The 18,823-nt window shown below is 41.6% G+C and overlaps 1 protein-coding gene across 5 annotated transcripts in view; it reads left to right on the top strand.

Moving 5' to 3' along the window:
* The window catches only part of DDX25 (DEAD-box helicase 25), a 155,946-nt gene that overhangs the window by 125,906 nt on the left and 11,217 nt on the right, over positions 1 to 18,823 (top strand). For all 5 annotated transcript variants that reach the window (XM_075604354.1, XM_075604353.1, XM_075604356.1 and 2 more), the window contains 2 exons: positions 13,245 to 13,407; positions 14,232 to 14,420. In XM_075604354.1, coding sequence (XP_075460469.1) covers positions 13,245 to 13,407; positions 14,232 to 14,420 — 352 coding nt within the window. The remainder of the gene's footprint in view (positions 1 to 13,244; positions 13,408 to 14,231; positions 14,421 to 18,823) is intronic.

Here is an 18,823-nt window from a genome sequence, read left to right as displayed (position 1 = left end):
TGCAGAGCAACACTAACTGTGAGCCTCAGACTAATTTAACTAATACAACTAACAAGAAATATAAAAGGAAGAATAAGAATAACAATAAAAAGAAAAGTAATAATAAAAACAAATATATTCCTAAGGGGCTAGACACAGCACAGATTGGAAAATACATAGGTCCATCTGCTCCCTACCAGTGGAGAACTGTGGACAAAAGAGGGGGAACACATATAGTGGCGAATTGCCTTCCTGATATCCAACCCATTCCTATCTCGAATGCCTTTCAAACATTAGGGGAGTTAGTGGAGCAGAATATAGAACTAGATGTCACAAACACATCAAGAGCCCTCTCTCGACCCTCCACCTCACCCTTTTCCCCTAATCCATCTACCTCAACTTCAGTTCCTTTTTTAGGGAGAGGATCCCATCTAGAGATGGGGGCGATACCCAAACAATTATTGCCCACCAAATCTCCGGGCCTACTACCATGGTTGAGAGGAGGAAGGGAAAGAGAGGTGTTAGGGGCGGTAGGAGCAAAAGGAATAAGGGAATAAACCAGCTCATGGACAGTGATATTACAGAGGATATGCTAAAAAACAAAGGGATCTATAACCTATCTAGGTTTAAACTCACAAGATCCCAACTGAGTGTCCTCCAAAAAGGGTTATCCTTTTCACCTATAAACAGGCCAAATGAGTTTAACCTATATGTAGATTTGCAGAAATTTGTCAGGAAATTGACTTTAAAAAGGCATTATGCTAAATTTCAGACAAACAATGATATGAGGAGGGAGGTTTTGAGAGATGAGTCCAGGTTAAATGAGGGAGATCCAGTCCCCGACCAAGATTTAACCCCATCACTTAGGGGGGACACACCTAGTGATTGGAACAACGAAAGTGAATGGATTGATCTATTTGAAATCAATGATAATCACAATAATGTTAGTGGTACATCTCCTAATGAAACCAACCCCCACACATCTAATAACGATGCCTCATTTGAAATCGAAAATACCTACCATAACCTGCTAAGTTTATATGAGGAAAGTGACCTGGGGAAAAACACTGTACATACAGGTCTAAAACCTAAATCTGTTTTTTATCCCCATGAATCAAAAGGGCCATACATAGAACTATTTGGCAAATTAGTAGAACAGGAGATTCGAACACTATGTAACAACAATCGATACTACATGGCCAATGACAACCTTACCCGCAATGAAAGGGAAGCTATAAAAAGTCTAAACGAAAATAGGCAATTAATTATACGCCAAGCGGATAAAGGGGGCGGTACAGTGCTACAAAATCGCGAAGACTATATAGGTGAGGCCTATAGACTCCTCAATGATAAAATATCATATCAGAAACTAGGGACAGATCCAACAAATGAATATTTGGGATATCTAGATAGATTTCTAAGGGATGCAAAAGAGAGAGGCATTCTAAGTTCCCAAGAATTCCAATATGTCTATAATAGCCATCCACGAGTACCTATACTATATCATATCCCAAAAATCCACAAAACATTGAATAACCCTCCTGGACGACCTATTATATCGGGTATAAATTCCCTAACTGCTAATCTGTCGAAATATGTAGATACCTTCTTGGCACCAATTACTATGGCCCTTCCATCCTACATTAAAGACAGTAGGGCAGTCCTAAATGAAATGGACAAGATCCAGTGGGAGGAGCACTTTATTTGGGCAACATTAGATGTAAGTTCTTTATATACATGCATTGAACATGGTTTGGGGACCAGGGCGGTGTCGCATTTCTTGTATAACGATAACACGCTATCAAGCATACAACAGGAGTTTATTGTAGATAGCATCATGTTCATTCTACAACATAACTATTTCCTGTTTGAGGGTGAATATTTTATCCAAGTAAATGGAACAGCTATGGGTACCCGCTTTGCCCCAAACTATGCGGGGCTATTCATGGGCAAATGGGAAGAAGATTTTGTGTGGATTAATAATGAGTTTCGTCAATATCTGGTTTATTATGGCAGGTATATAGACGATATTCTAATTATCTGGTCTGGAACTAAAGATTTACTAGATAAATTCATTGCATTCTTAAATAAAAATGATAGAAATATTGTTCTAAGTGGAGATACCAATTCTGTAGAAATCAATTTTCTGGACCTTAATCTAAAAGCTGTAGGCAACCGTATAGTTACCAAAACTTTTTTTAAGAAGGTGGATGCTAACTCTTATCTAGACTTTAGTAGCAATCACTCTGTAAATTGGCTCAATAATATACCATATGGGCAATTTTTGCGGGTGAAACGAAATTGTTCAGAACCTAAGGATTTCAATGAACAATCTAACATTTTAAGACAGCGCTTTATAGAGAAAGGTTATGATAAAGATCTAATACAGAAATCCTTTATCAAAAGTGAAAATAGACCCAGAAACACACTACTAGCACCACAAAGAAAAGTGAGATCCGATAGTAATGACACAACACCTATGTTTATAACAGACTTTTGTAAACAGGAATCCAAAATTAGACACTTGGTGAACAAACATTGGGAGGTGTTAAAAATGGATCCCATTCTAGGCAAAAAACTTAAGGATAAACCAAAGGTTATTTTTAGGAAGGCACAAAATTTAAAAAATATTTTGGCCCCTAGTTTTTTAAAGGGATCTAAAGTTTTAAAGCAAACACACTTTTTGACGAAACCTTTGGGTAATTTCAAATGTGGGAAATGTGTAATGTGCCCATACATGTCCACTGATAAGGTCTTTGTGAATCAACAAACAGGGTCAGAATATAAAATTAAAGATTTTATTACATGTCAAACAAATTTTATAGTGTACATTATTACATGTCCATGCAATAAATGTTACGTTGGGAAAACTATAAGACCACTAAAAGTGCGAATTGGCGAACATGTGAACGGTATTAGAAACGCCAAACGCAATGTGGAACATGGCAAAAAAGTACACAATCTGTCCCTACATTTCTTACATTACCACAATGGGTTACCTGAAGGTCTAAGGTTTAGAGGTTTAGAGATAGTCCAAAAAGACATTAGAAAAGGGAATAGAGATTTAAAGTTACTCCAACGCGAACAATTTTGGATATACACACTCAAAAGTAAAATGCCTGATGGTCTGAATGATATGATAGAGTTAAATCCCTTCCTGAGATAGCTATATGGACACTAATTTTATAACAAGTAAAATAATGGTTTTTAAATTGAACAGTTTTTTAAAATTCTAGTTGGTACTTTTTAATTAATTTTTAAATAGGTGAAAGAGAATAAAGATATTTTATATATAAACTGTAATATAAAACATGTTTAGTGATCTATAACTAGATCAAGTTTTATTAGAGTAGGCAATTCCAACATGCTGATTAGCAGGTGAATGATCTAAGGATCTATGTACAAGTTAGGGAGTATTTTAGGGAACATTTACAGTAATTTGAAAGTAAATTTTAGGGGAAAAGTTTTAAATCGAATGTATAAGATAATATTGATTTGTTGTTATGTATGTCATGTTGAGAGTATTTGTCTAATCACAGGATCATTAATTATTCATTGTAACAAGTATGCACAAGTGTATGAGATTTAGCATGATTAGGGGAGTGGTGGCCTATATAAGGCAGCCCCCTGAGATGTATACTACCTCCTGACGAAGCGCAAGATCGCGCGAAACGCGTTGAGGGGTTGCATAGAATATAGGGTACACACTCGATCTTGGAGAGTGGTATCTATAGCCTATCGGGGGTTCATTTCTATTATCCAGCCAGAGCCAGCACTTCCTGAGTAGTGATCTCGCGAGAGAGCCCTGTATTGGACTTCTACTTCCGGGTTGTAGCAGGGCAGCGACTCGCATTAGGACACTGCCGAGGGAGGCAGTGTTAGTGAGGACAGGCTTGGGAACCCCATGGGCGATGCAGCTTTACTAATTGTAAGTTTTAAATGTTATTTTACCCATTAAAGTGATTTTGTCTAACACCACCCTTTTCTCTCTGCGCTCCAACTTTATTGTATAACTTAAGTCAGGACTTCTAAGACATCATGCTGAGATGACTCCAGAATGTCTAGGAAAGTCCGGACTTAAGGTACCGACACTTTAAAGTGTTGAGAAGTAAATGTAAACAGGTTTTCCTGCCAGATGTCCAGGGACAGGCAGCCACCATATCTCCAGGGAAGTGGGCTTGGTTAGGTATGCTAAGATGTTCAAGTGCGAAGTTGGCGCATGACCGAAGCATACCTTGAAGCCTCTGCCCGGCTCCATGAAATATGGGCGAACCTTGCCAATAAGTCGGATGTGTTCTTCCCATGCAGGGATTGGCTGCACATTATACAGATAGGACTTTGGTGCTTTTAAAAGTCCGTGCAGCCAATTAGGCTTTAGTTAAAAGGTTTGGTAAAGAGATTCGTCTAAGATACATCGTGCGGTACGAAGACTATTCCATCGTAACTAAGGATTGTACCCCGCTTTAAGAGTTGGTTAGAACTAAGGATTTGCGAACGAATCCTGCAAGTGCAGAACGAAAAGATGACCTTCGGCGGAGTAAGCGTGGTTGCAGGCAGCGCCACTAGCCAAAGACTGTTTCGCGGCTCTTTCTCCTGGGAATTGGTACCTAGAGACTTTATTTCAGTGAAGTTCGTTACGGAAACATTTTATTTCGTTTTGCCCAGTCCCAGTAAGTGTTTATTCGTGTTATTTTGTAAATCAAGCTGTGTGTGTTTCTCGTGTAAAAATAAATTGTGATTTTATCTCACGTTTTGCGCAATCAAAGTATCTGGGTATTTTTGTGTTAAAAACATTGGTCTCCCGTGACAGGGACATGTTCCATCTAAAAATGGTGATTGGCTAGAGGATTATTCCCATGTCAGATCACAGGGCTCTTCCAATCAGTGGTCATATGGCACAGGTCACTACTACTACATTTAACTACATGGCAATACAAACAGGGTGTCCCTGCCAAATATAACCTGGGCAACTGATGACTTCTGTGGCCAATAACTGATCAGATTGCATAGGCTCCACAAAGTTTATTAAAAGCTATGTTGTGTGGTTTTCCCTTCTGGGTTTTATTTAGAGGAGAAGAAGATTGCACTGCATCTCGTGTGAAATTCTATGCTGCAAATTGTATTTGAAACTCTTCAGTACATGCAGCTCAGCTTGTATGGCGATATGATGTTATCTGTTACGTTTTGCTTATGCAAACTACTATGAGTGATTAGTATGTGTTTTATTGATAGCAGGTATATTTAAGGCACTGTCATAGATTTTGCATACGCCCATGACACACTAACGGTGGATCCGTTTGTTTAAATTTGGATTTATGATATTATTGGTTTATGGTATCATCCCGGTATACCCTATTGACCTCCCCCCATTTTTAATTATTTTGTAACTGTTACCGTCTTTTAATTAACCTAATAAATTTGTTTTTAATATTTGCATTATTCATTGTAAGTGGCCTTATGGGATATTGGCACCCACAGATTGAATATTTCTGGCCATACTTTGTGTTAATAGTGAGTGCAGATACGTCTCTTTTGGGTTAATCTGTTGACCGTATCGTTATCAAGTTGCTACTATTCCTCTATGCTCCCTATTATCATTAGCACATGATTGTTCTTTAATAGGTGAGCGGAAGGTTACATTTTGCTCGTATGTATCTTTTGATCGAAGCATGATTTCATATATAGTATACTTCTCTAATTACTATCACCAATTACCATTTAGCATTAGGAGAGTTACACTAATTGATGTCAGCCCTATATAAGCATGGTCCTCCAGGTCTGCTACCTGACCAGACGAAGGATTACCATATCTGAAACGCGTAGTTCATGTAGGGACCTGGAGCTTTTCGGCTGCGTGCGGACACTGTAGCCGGCGCCTGCACTTTGGACTTGCAGTCCTGTATACCGGACACGGGATCGAGCGCACACTGCACCGGAGTACAGAAACTGGCGATGTGGGCCGGAGGAGTTACTTATATGTGAGTTACACTGTTACTCACTTTTTTATCTAATAAAATAATCTTTTAAATGTGTATTTGTGGCACTGTCTTCCCTCTTATACCGATTGGTGATGTCACCCCTGATAAAGACCCGGAAGGGAGCATTAGCTGTTTGCTGCAGTGAAGGAGCAGCATAGAGAAAATAAACCTTTTCAAAGACTCAGTACCACACATGGCCGTGTGAGTACATCTATAGATTATTCTCTGTTCCACATCACTTGATTTTTATTTTTATTTTGCTTTTTATTTTATTTGTTCTTTTGTTGATTTTCAATACTATATTTGATATATTCTGTGCGCCCCGTGTCCTTTCTCTTTCATGATTTAAGCCTGCCAACCGTGTCAAGTTAAACTCCGTTTAGCTGGTACATACACTAAATATATGCAATGTCTTACTGTCCTATTGACTAAACTTTGTGGTATGTGAATGTGCCCTGAAGGAGCATATGCTTAGTGGCGAGAAAGTTTGGACCACTTAACATTTTAGGTTTGCAATATGTTAAAATTCTATTAGATCTTAATGTAAGTCCTAATAATAGATAACTTGATCAAACAAATTACACAAAAACATGATACTTTCTCAACATTTATTTCTCCACAAATGGTTCAACATTCAATATTCATGTGAGAAAAAGCATGAATCTTTAGATTCAGTACCCCTTGAGCAGCAATAACTTAAACTAAGCGTTTCCTATAACTACCGGTCCATCTCACATCTGTTTTGAAGAATTTTGTCTGATTCTTTATAGAACTGCTTCAGCTCTGTGTCATTTGAGGGCTTCCTTCCATGGACGACTCACTTCAGTTACTACCACAACATTTCAATTTGGTTTAGGTCCGGACTTTGACTGGGCCATTCAAAAACATGGACTTACTTTTTTTTGTAGATCTTCTTGTATGTTTAGGATCATTGTCTTGCTGCATGACCCACTTTCGCTTCAGGTTCAGCTCGCAGATGAATGGCTTGACATTCTCCTCTAGAATCTTTTGATACAATGCAGAATTCATGGCTGTGTCAATGATGGCAAGCTGTACAGGTTCAGAGGCAGCAAAACCGTCACACTCCCACCACCATGCTTAAAGGTTGGGATGAGGTTCTTCTCTTCAAACACAACAAACATACTGTAACATTTCTCATTGAGGCCAAAATGTTCTACCTTTGTTTTGTTTTTTTATAACTTTGATTTTATTAGGTGAAATATTACAGACATGGTAACACAACCCAATGGCTTCAGTATCATCACCTCTTTTTTAACGTTTATCCATCACATTGACACACCGGACTCACAGGACAGACAGGGAGACAGGACCAAAGGGTAAGAAAGGGAAGGAGAGAGGGGGGAGGGGGGTGCGTGGAGGGTTCCGTATCCTTGGTATGGGGGGTGGGGGGGCAACACTCTGGCTCCTTGCCGTCCAGCCGACTGGTCTCCTCTTCGAAGTCTCAGGGTGATTATATGTGTGTGTACCTTTCTCCTCAGGTCTGTGAACCTCTTTACTCTTTTAACTCTCCCTCTTGGGGCATCCTATGCCTTCAGGGTTCCCGCCCACCCCCCAGTCCCTCTGTCACTATATGGTCGAGGATCCGTTTTGTCACCGGAGAACGCATTTTTACCTATCATTGTAATATTGTGGCACTGTCTATTCCCGGGATGTCCGTCTGTGCCAGCCAAGGCTCCCAGACTTTTAGAAAATTTGAACCGGTGTCGTTAACCATACTTTTTAACTGTTCTATCCGGCAGACAAACCAAATTCTGTTCCTGATCTTGGGAATAATTGGGATATCTGGTTGTTTCCATAATGCTGCGATCTCGCACCTGGTGGCAGTTGCCAAATGTGTGATCAACTTGTGTGAAGCGTTCGAGATCCCCTCAACCCGTCTGCCCAATATGAACAGCCACGGGTCCAGGGGGATCTCCACCTCCAGCAATCGTTGGAGCCATTCCCTAATTTCCGCCCAAATCGGAGCCACCCTCGCGCAAGACCACAGCATGTGGCACAAGTCCGCTCTGTCTCCGCACTGCTTAGGGCAGAGCGGAGAGTAGCCTTTGACAAATTTGGACAGTTTAGTGGGGGTATAGTACCACCGCATCAGGACTTTATATGCGTTCTCCTTTAACGTGGTACAGATAGAGCTTTTGGCTGCTGCCTGTAGGATCCTGTCCCAGTCGTCGTCTTCTAACTTCTCCCCTAGGTCATCTTCCCACTGTCTCATGTAACTAAGTCTGGGTTTGTCATCCGTCTCTGAGCAGACCACTTCCCTGTACATCCTAGAGGTTAGTCCCCTTGAGTCCGTGTCTCTTGAACAGAGCTGCTCGAAATTTGTTCTCCGGGGCCGAATAGGAGCTTCATTATAGAAAGCTCTGATCTGGAGGTATCTAAAGAATTCTGCGTTAGGAATATCCTGCTCCTCTTTGATATGATCAAAGGTTTTGATATATTGTCTACCCTCCAGATCGTTGAGACGGAGATACCCTGCTCGAATCCAATTTGAAAAATTAGAGCTATCCATGCCGGGAGCAAAGTCTGGATTCCCCCAAATGGGGGTCATCAGAGAGTTTGGGGATGTGAGAAAACATTTGAATTTGACCGCCTCCCAGGTTTTCAGGGAACTGACCATGGCCTGCAGCGGTGTCCGCATAGCGGACCGACTCCGTTTGGGCAACCAAATTAGATTCTGTATTTCTATCGGTGCGCAGCATTCCTTTTCTAATGCTACCCACCTCCGAAGGCTCGGATCTGCGTGCCATTGTATAATCTGGCTCAGCTGGGCTGCTTCGTAGTAGGCGAACAAGCATGGCACCCCCAACCCTCCTCTCGAGGTCGGCCTCAAGATTTATTTTCTAATTCTCGGGCCCTTTTTATTCCAGATAAACTTTGTTATTAAGGACTGTAGCGCGAGGATATCGTCTTTTACTAGGGGGATCGGGAGGGCCTGGAAAAGGTACAGCACCCGTGAGAGGAGATTCATTTTCACACTATGAATGCGACCTATCCACGAGATGCTACACTCCGCCCATCTCCTGAGATCCTCTCGCAGAGTCCGAAACAACCTGGGATAATTTGCTTTATACAAAGCTTTGTACTCCTTAGTGATATATACCCCTAGGTATTTGATCATAGAGGGTTGCCACTTAAAGTTGAAATTTAGTCCAATTAATTTTTCCACCTGCTTAGGTAAATTTATATTGAGGGCTTCTGATTTGGCCTGATTAATTTTGAACCCTGAAATTTGTTTAAAGGTCCCCAAAATTAAAAAGACATTGGGCAGGGAGGTAAGGGGATTTGATAATGTCAGGATCACATCATCCGCGTATAGCGCCACTTTGTGTGACTGTTCTCTTACAGATATTCCCGTAATATCCGGGTTGTTTCTCATATGCGCCGCCAAGGGTTCTACACACAGGGCGAACAGCAAGGGAGACAGCGGGCAGCCTTGTCGAGTGCCACTCCGAATTTGAAATTGATCTGATGGGAACCCTTGATGCCGTACCCTTGCCGTTGGCCCCTCGTACAATGCCATAATGGCCCCCAAGAGACATCCCTTAAAGCCAAATGCTTCCAGTATCCCTCTCAAATAGAGCCAATCAATCCTATCAAAGGCTTTTTCGGCGTCCAGACTCAATACCATAGACGGGATATTCTACTTTTGTGCCAAATCAATCAAATCGACTATTCGTCTGGTATTGTCTGCCGCTTGCCTTCCCCCAATGAACCCTATCTGATCTGGATGAACCAATCTGGGGAGAACGGTACCCACTCGATTAGCTAAAAGTTTGGAGAAGATTTTAATATCCGTGTTTATCAACGAGATGGGCTGGTAGCTCTTACAGTCTGCTGGGTCCTTACCCGATTTATGGACCAGGGAGATGGACGCCTGGAGCATTTGGGCTGGAAACGAGGCCCCTTGCAGGATCGAATTAAATAGCTTCAATAAGTGTGGGGCTAGAATTTTCAAGTATTTTTTATAGTATAGGTTGGAGAAGCCGTCTGGGCCAGGCGCCTTGGCAGGCTTAACTGACTTTACAACTTCCGTTAACTCTTCTAAAGAGAAGTCTGTCTGTAACGCTTCCCCCTCCGTCCGGCTCAATGTCGGCAGTTTTGCTTCCCTCAAAAATTCCCCGAGATTGTCCCTCGTGTTTTGATTGTGTATGACCTTACCTCCGTCGTAGAGCGTCTCGTAGTAGCTTTTGAATTCTGCCACGATCCGCTTAGTATTTGAGGTAAGATCTCCCCCCTGCGTGCGGATGGCTTGTATGTGATAGTTTGGAATTTTGTTGCGGAGTCGATTAGCTAAAAGGGTGTCCGGCTTGTTCGCCTTCTCAAAGTACCTTCGCTTAGGCCAGCTCATCTCCTTTTCCGCCTGGGAGGCCAATCGCATGTTTAACTGCTGTTTAGTATTTAAGAGTTCTCTCAGGGTGTCGTCGTTTTTGGATTTTTTGTGGGCCTCCGTTTGGGCAGCTAATTTCTCCTGCAAGGTTTTTATTTGACGTTCCTGTTCTCTCCTGCGCCTAGCTGCTAGGCACATGAGAGAGCCCCTGAGGGTAGCCTTATGGGCCTCCCACAATGTGGTGTGTGATGATACACTGCCCTCGTTAAAAGAAAAAAATTCCACGATCCTCTCTCCAATTTCTCTCTTAGTATCTGGTATTTTTAGCAACAATTCGTTTAATCTCCAATTTGCTCCCGGCCTGTCTAGTAAATTTAGTGTGCACCGCAGCTCAATGGGTGCGTGGTCTGACCACGAAATGTCGTGTATCCCTGTGTGGGAGACCACTGGGACCAGTCTATTGGATACCAGGAAGTAGTCCAGCCAACTATAGCGGTTGTGTGGGTGGGAGAAAAAGGTATAATCCCTACTCTGAGGGTGCTGCTCCCTCCAGATATCTACCAACTGGCAATCTCGTAATCCATGAGTGATTTGTTGAACGTCTAGTTTAGGGGGGAGACTAGATGCAGTGCACCGATCCATCTTGGGGTTCAATGTCCTGTTAAGGTCCCCCGCAACAATCATATTTCCCTTGGCTTCCTTGTGCAATTTCCGGAAGAAAAGGGAAAACAAATCTGCTGCTGGTTCGCAAGGTGCGTAAACTGATGCCAGTGTGAGAGGGTTACCCTGAATAGATCCCACTAAAATAAGAAATCTTCCCTCTCTGTTATGACTCAAGAAGGTTATCAGGTATCATAGAGAAACTATGGAATTTCTGTAATTATTGCTGTTTACAAACTTTTTCTCACCACACTGTTTTGTAATTTAGTGCAGTTAAAAGCTGGCCAAAGCCAGTTACAAAGTTCCCTTATTAAGGAAAGTTTTGGGTGCACAAATACCTTAGTGAGAAATATTAATACCGACACATCTCTCCTTTCTGTCAGCCATAAAAACTCTTCTGTGGAGGTTGAAGTGTAGCCTGACAATGAGGTTTATAAAACTTTTATACTAATTGGAGAATTGGTAAGGAACTCTATCCTGCAGGTACAAGCCATGCACCTCCAAGAAACTGTTTAGTAAAACAAACCAGATGAGCTAAAACCTACGGCAATGACGGAATGTATGAGTAACACTATCATTAAATGCCCTTACTGCTGCGGCCAAGTTTATTCGAGCATTTGCCCGTTCTTGGCCGCAGCAGTAGCCTGGCGCGCGCCCGAGGGTGACGGGCGCGCGCCGAAGCAGCGGAAGAGCGCCCTCCGATCGGGGCGCTCTCCCTACCACTGCCGGGTCCCCCGGAACCCCCTGCCGCCGTCCCGCGATCGCGGGACACCAGGGCTCCCTCGGGGAGCCCTGGACGCGCGTGCAGGGGGCGCAGGCTCCCGAAGACGCGTGACCGCTCGTCTATGACGCGCGGCACGCCGAGGGGCGGCCACTAGCAAGCCGGGAAATCTCCCGGCTTGCGGTACCGGCCACACTTTAATAAAGTGTGTCGGTAGTGTATAGAGTATGTATCTCTATCTCTAATTTTTCTCTCTTTCTCATATCTCTTTCATCACTTGTCCATGCTAGATAAAACCGGCAATATCTAGGAAAGAAAAACTGAAGTATTCAAAATATCAGCATCGGACAAAGTTTGAGCAAAAGAGAGGGTGTTTGACCCACAACACATGGTCGATTTTGGTTCTTCAGGGTTCTATATGTCCAGTTCATAAGTCCACCCTTGGTGTACCAGTGTCCGCAACACATGGTAACAAGCACTGCTGTGTGTTCTAATGTGGACAAATCAGATGTTTGATGCCACTAGAAAAACGTTGGCATAGTATTAAAAAAAATTGCCATTTATATGGTACAGATAGCTGTTTACAATGCATACATTGTGTATAGAAAAGCACCAGATGTAAAATGTTTATTCTCGTAATGCAAGCTAGAGGTCATTTTTGCCCTGCTTTATGAAAGTCGTGAAATATCAGACGTTCCTAGCAGTGAGAACCTGTTTCCCATTATTTTGGGCAGTGTGCTGCTCTTTGCAATTTTTTTGCATTTTTCTCTGCTATTCTACAGAATTAGTCATTGAATTACGGCTATAGTACGATTGTTCCATTTGACATTGGAAATGTGTTACAATGTGAAATGAGGCTTCAATTCAGAAAATCAAGGTGTGCAGCGGCTGTCTTGCTGATTTGGGGGCCTGCATTTGCCAAACCAGAATGTGTATATTGTATTTTTTTATTGTATTTTTAATTCTGGTATCAGGATACATGGGGGAAAAACAATTTGTATGCCTTTGCTTGATTTTCAAAGCGCTTGTATATGAGAGTTTGATGCGAAATCTAGAGTTTGCATAAGACTTGTTAGCTTTTCTAAATGCGTTTTGGTGTGTAATTTCAGAAAACATAGTATGTATGCTAGTTGGTGTCGTCTGGTCAGTGCTTGGGTTTGCCTTTTGCACTGGACCTTGAAAAACACAGACATGAAGATCCATAGGTCTTGCTGATCTGGGGCCTGTATTTGCCAAAACAGTATGTAAACCTATTAATAACAAATGGAAAAGAGAGCATAAATATAAATGGAATATGGGTCATTCTTATTTCTTAAATATATTGCTGTCTGAGTAAAGTTATAGTTGATCGTTTATAGTTCTAATTAACCATGGTCTAGAAAAACAAAGGTATCTGAAGCTTCGATCAATGGTCATTTGATCAATGGTGACTTGTCACTTGGCCTTTAACTATAATCTTTTAACGAAGTTAAGTGATGACTATCTCTTGCCTCCATCTTCTGCTTGGTGCTCCAAAGTTGTAATTTGTGTAAATCATTTTTTTTTTTTTTTTTTACAGACCCGTAAAATAGCCAGTTGGCTTTTTAAAGAAATGTCTAAAGATGGACACTGCGTGACCCTGCTAAGTGGAGAACTTGCTGTCGTTGACCGAGCTAACATGATTCAGAGGTTCCGTGAAGGGAAAGAGAAAGTTCTCATCACTACAAACGTCTGTGCTCGAGGTGAATCAGTCTGTTCTGAACAGGTCCTTGCAGAGAGTTATTTTAAACAATCACTGTAACTGCACTAAAAGTACATCTTAAGTTACTTCATTTCAGCTCGTCCATATTCATATTTATTGATCTTTATGACCTGTTAACCCAGCTTTGTTTTATATTTTTTACATGTCCATGGCAACTACTGTGAACATATTATGATGTCATGTTGTATTGTCACTAGGAAACGAAATAATCTGTGACCACATGTAAACAATATGTACTGTCAAAGGTCTTGTAGCTTCTGATAACCAAGTAGATATTAGCACACATCTGCCTCTTAAAAGAAAAAATAAATACAGCAGAGAAATGTAATGACTAGTTTGTGTTTAATATATTTTAATGCATTGGATATAATACGACTTCTACTTCAAATCATTTTAAAATATGGCTTTATAAACTATAGTCATTTTAATTAGTCAATCCTTTTTATATTAGAAAATTGTTGTCTTGTTAAAGTCCAGTCTATTTTTAATTATTTTTTTAAATTCTGAAAGTGATTGCTAGCGAGTGAGGGGATAGAAATGTAATTCTCAGTTGTGATCAGAAATAATCCAGTTCAAATATAGTCTAAATCGTATGCATTGGTCTTTAAATTGTACTTTATTTTAAGAACTAACTATTGGATTTTGAGGCCTTGTACATTAGACTTGCATCATTGTAACAGATCAGACCAGCTCAATTAATGATTTCCTTTTGCGATAAAATATGTGAAATGCAGCATTATCACTGATAACCTTGCACACAACCAAATGCAAAAAATATTTGTTTTGTTACATTTTCTATTCCAGGTATTGATGTGGAACAGGTCTCAATTGTCGTAAATTTTGATTTGCCTCTAAATATGGATGGCACAGTCGACTTCGAAACCTACCTGCATCGTATTGGCCGCACTGGTCGTTTTGGCAAGAAGGGCATTGCTGTAAATTTGATGGAGAAACGCAGTCTGTACATGCTGCATGACATTGAAGCGCACTTCAGTAGGTCGCCCAACAATTTCCTTGTAACCAGTGACTTGGAAAAATCATTACTAGAGAATTTTCTCTTATACGCTTTCTCTCTCTTTTATTCTTTCTCTCTTTCACGCTTTTTCTCCCAAATCAAATGAGCTTTATTGGAATCAGTATTACCAAAGCATGAAAAACGGGGTAGGGTATAATGATTACACAGTACCTGGGTAACGGTTATACACAGTTTCTCAGCCTGTGACAGGTACTGATATAGTGTGCAGCCAGTTCTGCTGTGGTTTCATCTTCTCCCAGGAGGAGCGCTATTTTTTTGGGTTCTCTTCTATATTATTAAAGTTCTGGATTAGAGCCGTGAGTTTCTCCAAGTGGGCACTCCTCACTTCAGAGTATTGTGTGCAGCAGGAAGTGTGTTTCATCTTCTACCTCTCCTTGCTCACATCGCTGCACAGTCTAATCTCCCGGTGCTTCCAGGTCTGTCTGCCTGTTTCTATTTCCAGGCTGTGGGCACTCATTCGGTACTGGCACAAGGTCTGTCTCTGCTTTGGGTCGTTTTATCCTTCAGTAGGTAGGGTGCCAGAGTGTATTCTCTCTAGGCTGTGGTAGGTCTCCAGCTTTGAGCATTGGATATAATATTCCCGCATAGTCGCATACTGCTCCTTCATTTCGCTGGCGATTTGAGTTGATTTGTTCTTTCGGCAGACTGTTGATCTGTGTGGGGTTTTGTTCTTGGAGTGAGAGGACAAGTTGTTTGATGGTACAGGGTTTAGTGAGGAGCCCGGCTTCTTATTTCTCTACCAGTAAGACTGTGGATGGCTGTTTTGTTGAGCCCAAAATGTCAGTGCTCTCCTTTACAGTGAGCAGTGAAGTGGCCTAGCTCAGCCCAGCATGTATTGTTTGCTGTACTCCTGTGTACTTCGAGAAGATGTTTGCAGAATTCCAGATGCAGTATTTCGGTTGAGCTGTTATCCCATTTTGTGGAGTCTGGGTATGTAAGGACCCCACACCTCACTGCCATACAGAAGGATGGGTGTGATGATAGTTACATACAGCAGGGCCCCGCTTCTCGGCGATCCGCTGATACGGCGGACCGAGAAGGGGACCGCCATGTTGAATCTGAAATCGCGCGTGCGCAGAACGGGCGGGTGCGCCCAGCACGCATGCGCAGACCGCAGGTTGCGCGAGCAGCGCATAGGTCGCACATGCGCAGAACGGCGAAAATGCCGGTTTGTGCATGTGCAGCACTGAAAATCGCCGGATCCGCTTTCCGGCGATTTTCACTATACGGCGGGCCTCTGGAACGGAACCCACCGTATACCCGGGGCCCTCCTGTAGTTACATATAGTTACATAGTAGATGAGGTTGAAGAAAGACGTACGTCCATCAAGTTCAACCTATGCTAAATTTAGACAACAGATGCTTTATCCTATATCTATACTTACTTATTGATCCAGAGGAAGGCAAACAAAAAAACCAAAGTCATATCTAATGATAGCTCATAAGGGGAAAAATAAATTCCTTCCTGACTCCCAAGAATTGGCAATCAGAATAATCCCTGGATCAACAACCTTCCCATGTATACTTATTTGGTATATCCCTGTATACCTTTCCTTTCTAAAAAATATGTCCAACCTTTTTTTTTTTAACAAATCTATTGTATCTGCCATCACAGTCTCCATGGGTAATGAATTCCACATTTTAACTGCCCTTACTGTAACGAACCCTTTCCTTAGTTACTGGTGAAATCTCCTTTTCTTCAAGCTTAAGGGATGGCCCGAGTCCTTTGTACTGCCCGTGGGATGAATAGTTCTTTTGAAAGCTCCTTGTATTGTCCCCGAATATATTTGCATATAGTTATCATATCCCCTCTTAGACACCTCTTTTCTAATGTAAATAAATCTAATTTAGCTAGCCTCTCCTCATAAGTTAGATTGTCCATCCCCTTTATTCATTTGGTGGCTCTTCTCTGCACTCTCTCTAGTTCCATAATGTATTTTCTTAGGATTGGTGCCCAAAATTGTACTCCATATTCAAGGTGTGGTCTTACTAATGCTTTGTAAAGGGGCATACTTATGTTTACTTCCCTTCCATCCATTGGCTGTTTAATGCAAGATAAAATATTGTCTGCCTTTGCAGCTACTGCATGACTTTGGGCACTATTGCTAAGCCTGCTGTCTACAAGCACTCCTAAATCCTTCTCCATCAAGGATTCCCCCAATTTATCCCCATTTAATTTGTAAGTCGCCTTTTTATTCTTGCATCCCAAATGCATAACCTTACATTTATCTGTATTAAACCTCATCTGCCATTTACCTGCCCATGTTTCCAGTCTCTCCAAGTCCTTCTGAAGAGAAATTACACCCTGCTCTGATTCTTCTACCTTACACAATTTAGTATCATCAGCAAAGATGGAGACTTTGCTCACTATGCAAACCTCAAGGTCATTAATAACAAGTTAAAAAGCAGGGGTCCCTTAGAACTAGTTAGTTTAATTAATTTTAGGTTATTTGTGTTTTGTTTTATTAGTATTTATCTGCTAAGTTACTCTTTAAGGATAAATTCTGTTCAGAAAATGCATAGGATAAAACAAGAGTTCCTGTTTAAGAACTCGTACTAAGCATACAAGGATAAGACTCTCAGTTATAGAAGGCTTGGATATATGATATATTGAAAGGTGAATCTGCTATTATGCTGTATTGTGTCATAATGCTTGTACCTCGTTCCGTGTGATGTATCTCATGCAAACATGTGTGTTACTGTCTCTGATGCACCAATAAAGAAATTAAAAGAAAAAGCAGGGGTCCCAGTACTGATCCCTGAGGTACTCCACTCACAACTTTAGCCCAACCTGAAAAAGTTCCATTTATGACAACCCTCTGTTGTCTGTCCTTTAACCACTTTTCAATCCAGGTGCATATACTGTATTGTTACTGAGTCCAATTTTCTTTATTTTATACATATGATGGTGTTGAATATTTTCATCCAGACTCTTAGTGGTGGTTTGAGGTGTTACAGCTCTTTGCTTATTGCATAGAACGCTTTGCATCTAAAGTGTATTTATGGCCAGTTTGAATTTCCCTGACGAGCTCATTGTTAGACCAAGGTATGTGCAGCTCGCTGTCCAGTGCATTGTCATTAAGTGTGAATTGCGATATGGTTTGATGTTTTTTTTTTTTTTTTATGTTTCTTTTTTTTTTTTTTTTATGTTTTTTTTTTTTTTTTTTATGTTTTTTTTTTTTTTTGAATACCACTATTCTGGTTTGTCTAGGTTCAGAGTTCCCAGGTCTGGCTGATTTTTTCTAGTATTGCCAGTTTCTGTTGGAGAAAATGTTCTGTTGGTGACAGCAGGACCATGTAGTCTGTATAGTAGAGCCTTAATCTCTGTGCCAGTTAAGGGGTGCCCAGGTGCTGCGGAGGAATCTAGGGCTGCTGCAAGCTCATTGATGTATATGTTAAAAAGTGTGGGACTCGGGCTGCAGCCATGTCTAACTCCACAGCCTTGATGGAAGAAGTCTGTCTTTTTGTTAACTTTCACAAAGAATTTGTTTTCAGCGTACATACTTTTGATGGTGTCGTATGTTGTCCCATGCTTATTGATTGTGTAGGGTGTAGATGTGATCCGTGTTGCGGTGGTTTGGCAGGAAGCCTGTCTGGCTCTTACTCTGTATACTATGCTCTGTCAGGAAGATGAGGATTCTGCTGTTAAAGATGCTTTTGAATAGTTTCCCCAGGGTGTTGCTGACAGATGCCTCTAATTGGATGGGTCCAGCTTGTCTCCTTTCTTGTGAACAGGGGTTATCAGTCCTTGGTTCCACAGTTAAGGAAAGTATACACATTTTAGGACCAGGTTGACAATTTTGAGTAGTGCTTCTTGTATAAATGGGTTACTGTACTTCAGCATCTGATTTTGAATGCCATCTGGTCCAATGGCTTTCTTGGTTTTTATTAGTTTTATTGAAGTGACATGTCTTTGCTGGCACCTACAGAGTTTTTTTTAGGAAAAATCCCTTGTGTTGTAACGAAAAAGCATGACGGAAGTGATGTTATGCTACAGATGGGCGTGCGCCCACGCATGCACATGCCTCCTTGTTCCAGGCCGAATGGAGGTTGTAGGCATCACATGCGCAGAATAGGAGATCGCAGGCCGCACCACGCATGAGTAAAACCACCCTTCACCTGTGCATGTGCGGAACGGCTGCCGTCTTCTGAGCTTGCGCCAAACGGTTTGGCAGTGCATGCGCAAAAGAGGTCTAAACCTTGCTGCGCATGCGCATTAATAGCGCGACCGGCGCCGTGTGCGCGCAGGACTTCAGACTTTGGGCTCAACTTCCATGCTCAGCCGTCTGGACCCCTCACACCGAACTCTGCTGCACATGTGGGCCCCTCTCTTCTGAATAATAAGGGTCATAGTCTGTATA

Source organism: Ascaphus truei, chromosome 6 (assembly GCF_040206685.1).
Source record: "Ascaphus truei isolate aAscTru1 chromosome 6, aAscTru1.hap1, whole genome shotgun sequence".
Taxonomy (NCBI): domain Eukaryota; kingdom Metazoa; phylum Chordata; class Amphibia; order Anura; family Ascaphidae; genus Ascaphus; species Ascaphus truei.
The sequence above is the reverse complement of the archived record's forward strand: the minus strand, read 5'-3'. Positions and strand labels throughout refer to the sequence as shown.